At 48.1% G+C, this 6,636-nt stretch overlaps 1 protein-coding gene across 2 annotated transcripts; it reads right to left on the bottom strand.

Annotated features, from left to right (window-relative positions):
• Positions 1-1,916: 1,916 nt before the first annotated feature.
• LOC125527856 (E3 ubiquitin-protein ligase SDIR1) lies at positions 1,917-4,848 on the bottom strand. 2 transcript variants are annotated; one of them, XM_048692362.1, is made up of 9 exons: positions 4,687-4,848; positions 4,267-4,461; positions 4,101-4,158; positions 3,971-4,023; positions 3,632-3,860; positions 3,411-3,546; positions 3,160-3,211; positions 2,760-2,876; positions 1,917-2,233 (listed from the first exon to the last, which is right to left on the bottom strand). In XM_048692362.1, exons 2-9 carry the CDS (start codon positions 4,345-4,347, stop codon positions 2,117-2,119), a joined length of 843 nt encoding a protein of 280 aa, XP_048548319.1. In that variant the 5' UTR covers positions 4,348-4,461; positions 4,687-4,848; the 3' UTR covers positions 1,917-2,116. The 2 variants fall into 2 exon arrangements, with proteins under 2 accessions (XP_048548319.1, XP_048548320.1); XM_048692363.1 differs by having other exon boundaries at positions 3,160-3,208.
• Between the last annotated feature and the right edge of the window lie 1,788 nt (positions 4,849-6,636).

Raw genomic sequence — 6,636 nt, 5'->3', positions numbered from 1 at the left:
ACACCCGCCCCGCCCCCGCTCTTCTTTACCCGCCGCCGCTCCCTCCGTAGCCGCCGCCGCCCGTCCACCCCCTTTGTCTTTGTCCAGCACCAGCTCATCGCCAGCGTCGCCGTCATCTACCCCGACCGCTTCATCTACTCCGACAACTGCGGGCGACATTGGCGCCGCAACCGTCGTCGAGTCCTTCTCTGCTGGCCTCTCCGGCCTCTTCGACATGGCGTACAACTCGTGCAGGTCCCAATCTACGCATGCCCGGTGCTGGCAACACCGCCGCGTGCCTTCGTCCACGACGTGTCCCCGGGCCTGGCAAGCCTGGTGCGGCGCTTCGTCAACTTCGTCTTCGACCGTCTACGCATGTCCGGTGCTGGCAACCCCGACACGACGCCTCGTCAACACCGTCTTCTCCCCGGCGCACCACTCTTCGACACCACTGCGCCCATGCTAACTCGACGCCACCTTGCGCCCGCGGCTCCACGGAGACTTCCTCGACACCGGCTACCCCGACTCGACATCGACCACGACATTCTTCGCACGGCTACCTCAACCACGGCTACACCACCATACGCTCTCGGCTACATCGACAAACGGCACAAAGGGCTACCGCCTGCTTGAGTAACCTCGTTGGTTTCCACTCCAGCCACGACTCCGCGATGCGTCGACCGTTACGACTGTGGGGGGTGTCCGTCGGCTTGCCTTCGGTTTTTACTCCAGTCTCACCGTCTGCGTCGCTACCGTTGTGACTGCGGGGGTTTGCACAGCAGCGACGGCTCCGCGGTGCGTGGACCGTGACGACTGTGGGGGGGGGGGGTGTCCGTCGGCTTGTCTTCGGATTATTCTCCAGTCTCACCGTCTGCGTCGCTACCGTTATGACTGCGGGGGATGTTGAGTAACGTGATTGTATTAGGAAACATAGGCTAGACTAGGAAATATTCTAGTTTGCCTTGTACTCCAAATAAATTATGTACTCCTATATATATGCCTACGAGGCTCAAGCAATACAACGATTATTCCACCAATCTCTCCTTCTCCCTTCTAACACGGCCGAGCACCCATTGAACTAGGAGCTTCTCATTCTGGAGGACCTTCGACGACGGCACCGCCTAGCGTGAGGAGCACGTCCACTGCGACAAGGATGTCATCCCGCGCAAGGACAAGTGCTGACATCGCGCGATGGCCCCCGGTCGTACACCGATCACCACAAATCCTCCGAAAGCTCTGTCTCGACATCCTCCCTGTTGACATTGTCGTTGGAGCCCCCACTCTCCTGGGACATCAACACAACACGGGAGGAGGATGTCCACAAGGAGGACAATGACATGATAGGGGAGGGGCAATCACGGATGCGTGCACGGTGACGAGTTGTCCCGGTGGCGTCAGGAGTCAGATATAGGGCCAGTTCTTTTGGACAATTCTTTCAGAATTGACCCCCTTCCCAGCTTCTTCCAAAATTGCCACTCCATATTTTTTTTTACAATTCCTAGCTAATTAGACCTTAACTAACTAGGAATTGTAAAAAAAATGGAGTGGCAATTCTGGAAGAAGCTTAAGAGGGGTCAACTCTGAGGGAATTGCCCAAAAGAACTGGCACATACTGTCGGATCCCGTGCCCGTGACCTCGCACACCGCTCGGCCCAAACATCCTCCCCCTTGGTGCGGCCCATTGCAAGGGGTGACAGCTGATAGGTTTTCTGTGGTTACCCGGCGGCGAGGAGGGGTAGTGGAGTTAGAGTGTGTAAGGGATATATACAAGAATGGGGCCAGGCTGTTGGGCCCACATAGCACACAACCTCATTTCATCCCAACGGTTGTCCACTATGTGGGGATGAAATGAGGAACAGTCCTCAGGCTGTTGGACACACTCTGGTCTAGTTTATTTTGACAAACACCTTTCTACGCACCCTGCATTGTACAAGATCTTGACCGGCAGCGTAAATAAAACTCAACAAGAAAATAGCAACAACCTTTGGATGCATAAACATCACAAGAGGAAGGAACTGGGAACACATCGTGTACAGAAACTCTCGGCAGGACTAAACAGCTCCTTCCCGATTCCATGGGTTTTCCGTTAGTACTACCCCCTAGTAATATTAGGTTAAGAACTGAAGCTCATGTCATGTTACACCATGGCATCCATTTCGCTGCCGGCGCCATGCCACACGTTGCTCACCTGGTGCTTGCAGATCGGGCATGTTCCTTGTTGGCGCAACCATGGATCAATGCAGTTCACATGAAACTGCAAAACAAGATGGGGCATCGAGTAAATCTTGCAGGCTTGTCATGACACAAGATTAATAGCAGGCTAGCAGCATGTACAACGTGCAGAAATGCATACGGAAGGGAGTGCCCAACCAAGTGAAAGTGGTTCTAAAAAAACAATAAACAAGTGAAAGTGTGGAACAAATAATGTACTCCCTTCGAACCATAGCACTACTAAAGTTGTACTAAGTGAGCGACAAGTAATACAGATCAGAGGGAGTACAATATTTGTATATGATATCTCTATAAGCAATGAGGTAAAACTTTCACGTTTGTTGCTTCATTGTAATCATGGATAAACTGCGCAAAATGCACTAGCATGAAACACAGTTTTGGATTCCTAGGATGCTTATAGGAAATTGGTCAACATTATGTCAACTAAGTTGCTCTATCACAGTACTACAGTTATCAGGTATTACACATTATCATATCATGACAATAATTGAAGTCCTCTACTGTCAAAATGAAGAAAACAACTGCAAGATGATCAGTATGATAATTACCCGATGCAAGCATGGCAGGCTTCTCAATAGATCACCCGCGACAACTTGCTCTAAGCAAACACTGCACGTCAACTCATCATCTGTCATTTTGCTTGTTGCATCTGCATCTTGCTTTTTCTGTACAGCAAAAGCAAACATGAAATACTGAAAACAAGGACTGCGTACCATGGTGGCACAGTCCAGACCATGCATGTGTTTGGATACAGCTTAATTGAAACAAAAAGGGCACAGCCATTAGCTGTGTGATTGTTATGGTACTACCATGGCTGACTAATGAAATTCCGAAGAGCGTAACTGTCAAGCTGAGGCTACACTGCTAGTTGTCTAGTTGTACCAAAATGGAAATAGATATATAATGGATTTACACAAGAAATATCAAAGGAACACATTTATTCCTTACCTCCTTGCCGGATTCAGGAGAAGAAACCAATGGTTCAGATGGCCCATCACTACTGAATCAAAGAAAAAAAGAGTTAGCTACGCGCTGTGCAAGCAAGCAATTATGCATTGTTGGTTACATTTTTCCTAGAGGAACTCAGTAGGCAAGCCTCAAACTGCGCTATAATTGGTCGGTTACATACTGAAGAAAGAAGGCACTCAAAATCAGTTTGCTTTGGCCATAATGCACCTTAAAAAGATAATTAATCTTGCCTTTTTCGAGAAGGGGTGCTCCTCTGCTGCGCCTGAAATTTGTATCTGAAAACAGGCAGAGTATTTATTTCTTCTTCAGTCATAGAAGGAGCATGTGGGCTATTGTCAGTATCTAGCGCTCTGAGAGCATCATAATCTGCAAGCAAAATGTCCAACAATGGTATTAAGTTTGCACGAAACAGTAAAACAGCAAGCAGAGCGAACAAAACTTATCAGTGTACCTAAATCATCAAACTCGCGGTCAAGCAGAGCAAGTTGGAGTCTAAGGCTTTGCAACCGGCCTCTCGAAGCAAGGGCTATGGTTGGCGGGACATGCACCCGCAACTCTGTGCGTCCAAGGAAGCCGTTGCCGTCTGCAGCATGAGCTTGAGACTGCGCTTGGAGCTGCTGGCATGTAGCGTACATCCTAAGGCTGGTGGCCAATAGGAACACACCTAAGACCATCCAAAGCTACAAAAAGAGACAGTTCTGAGCAATCCGACAAAAGTTATGAAATTACTCTATGAAGCTTCATAAGCATAATAACACATGCATGATCACACTGTGCATGAACAACTAACCAAAAAGTTCGGAGACATCTGGTGCGAGCTCAGTACCATGAACAAAACAAGAACTGGCCAAGAAAAAGAAAAACACTAATTGTTAACAGCTTAAAGATAACTGGTTGTACACACAACGCACCCACATTACCAGTTACAAGAAAAGCTAAGGAATTGCTGTTCACCGGCCGCCCCCCGGCATGAATCCGCTGCACACAAGCACACAAGTGAATGAGGTCAGATATTTAGAACAGCAAATCTGCTCTAGGTTGAAATGCCGAATCATTTCAGACGAAATGCACAGAACAGAAATTCACCATGGAACGGCGCTCCGCGGCAAACCCTGGGAAGCCACCGGCCTCGATGTCGGCCCTGCTGCCCCGGAACACAAAGCTCATGGCGTCCACCGGCCACCACCACCACTTCCACCAGGTGTAAGATGGGTTCCAAAGCAGCGCCTTCCTGCCCCTCGCGGCAACAAAAACTTTGACGAGCCCACGTAGCAGCGCCCACTGAAACCGAAGAGGACACCAAGAATGTAAATCGAACAAGCGGCGGAAAGCGACGCCTCAACCGAAACTGCAATTTCTGGAATCCCGGCGGTCCCGACGCGTAAAACGCCCGGATAACCCTGAAGCTTCCGGAAGCTTCGCCGCGCAGGTGCGCGAATTCAGGGCCCAATCGGGAGAGGCAGTCACAGATTCGGGGAAAGGAGCGGGATTTCCAGGAGCACGTACCTGATTGGAGAGGCCTGTTGAGCCGGCGTTTGCTCGCGCGGACGCGGGTAGCGGCGGGGAATGGGGAAAAGGGGGAGAGCAGTAGAGAAGAAGAGCTCGAGAGCGAAAAGGGCGTTTTTTTATTTTTGGCGGTTTCAGATCGTGTGCGTCATGTGGTGGAAGGTGCGTAGCCTCATCTTAGACCGTCCACGTGACGATGGCCGTATCGAGTTATGATCTTAGAGCAACTCTAGCAGAATGGGCAAATTCATTCAAACTGCTTTCTTTTTTTACCGTCGTATGGAGTGCGAAAAAAAAACAGCTATAGCAGATTCTTCATGACATGAAGCTTCATGGAGGCGGGGGATATGAATCACACGTCACAAAACTTCCGGCACTTGGCGGAAGATATTCTCTTACACGCCACCCTTCCACTGTCGGCGAGTCTCCGTCGGCACCATGGTTGGACGTCGGTAAGTCACCATCGCTATCATGGGTGGACGCTGGCGTGTGCTTGTTATCCCCTTCTTATTTCTGACACAATCGACGTCGCGGCCTTGTCCTGAGAAGGGCACCGAATCTTTGTGCTTTATGTGCCAGTCCCTAGATCAATTGCTGGCATGCATAGTTGATGATGAAATACCAAGTAATAACATATGACATAGACATAGCAGATCCAGTCTTTAATATGTTACATATCTGCGAGCTCATGGGCTAACTTACAATACAATCATACGACAGAAAAATATTCTACTCCTGTGATGTCCATTCACACACAGGCAGCAATTGAGTATAGCGTCATAACCCTACTTCGTACCTCTCCTTCAATACGGAAAATCTTGCAACATGATATGTTGCAGCCACAAAGGTCAATACTTTGAATGTATTGACAAATAACAGTAGTTGAAGTAAAGTTTGTTTAGAAAATCAATTTCAGCTTGAACTATAGCCATTGGAGTATAGGTTCTACTGCCCAAACTATGTGACAGGATCATTGGTGATGTCGATGACTTCGATTTCCCCCTCCTGGAGGGAACTTTCCCCGGTGGAATCACTCCGCCGGAGAGCAAAAGTGCCCCTGCCCAGATTCTGCCTCGAGACGGCGGTGCTTCATCCCGAAACCTTCTTCTTGATTTTTTTTCTAGGTCAAATGGCATCATATAGCAGAAGATGGACTTTGGAGTCCTGCCAGGGGCCCCACAAGCTCGAGGGGCACGCCCCCCAGGCTTGTGGCTGCCTTGTGGGTCCCCCTCTGGTAATTCCTTCGTCGGTATTTTTTATATATTCCAAAATAAATCTTCGTAAAACGTCAGGTCATTTGGAGTTGTGCAGAATAGGTATCTGTGACGTAGCCCTTTCTAATCTAGAATTTCAGATACCGGCAATCTTCCTCTTCATGTGAAACTTGCAAAATAAGCGATAAAAGGAATAAGAATTGTATCATAAAGTGAAATAACAGTCCAAATTGCAATAAATGTCAATAGGAAACCATGATGCGAAATGGACGTATCAACTCCCCCAAGGTTAGCCCTCTCTTGTCCTCAAACGGAAGCCAAAATCAATAATCATGACCACATGTTTAGAGAGATCCTCTCATTGTGGGAGGACCAATCTTTATCAACATCTTTACCAGCACCATCTCATCTCAAACCCTAATTCATCGTTTGTATTCAATCTTTGTCTCAAAACTTTAGATTGGTACCCGTGGGTTGCTAATAGTGTTGATTACATCATGTAGTTGATGCTGGTTGGTTTATTTGGTGGAAGATTATATGTTCAGATCCACAATGATATTCAATGCCCCTTTGATTTTGGACATGAATATGATTTATGAGTACTTACTTTTGTTCTTGAGGACATGGGAGAAGTTCGGTTATAAGTAATCATGTGAATTTGGTGTTCGTTTGATATTTTGATGATATGTATGTTGTGTTTCCCTTAGTGGTGTCATGTGAACATCGACTACATGAC

The sequence above is a fragment of the Triticum urartu genome, unplaced genomic scaffold (assembly GCF_003073215.2).
Source record: "Triticum urartu cultivar G1812 unplaced genomic scaffold, Tu2.1 TuUngrouped_contig_4459, whole genome shotgun sequence".
Taxonomy (NCBI): Eukaryota; Viridiplantae; Streptophyta; class Magnoliopsida; order Poales; family Poaceae; genus Triticum; species Triticum urartu.
Note: the sequence above shows the minus strand (reverse complement) of the source record. Positions and strands in the feature narration are given on the sequence as shown.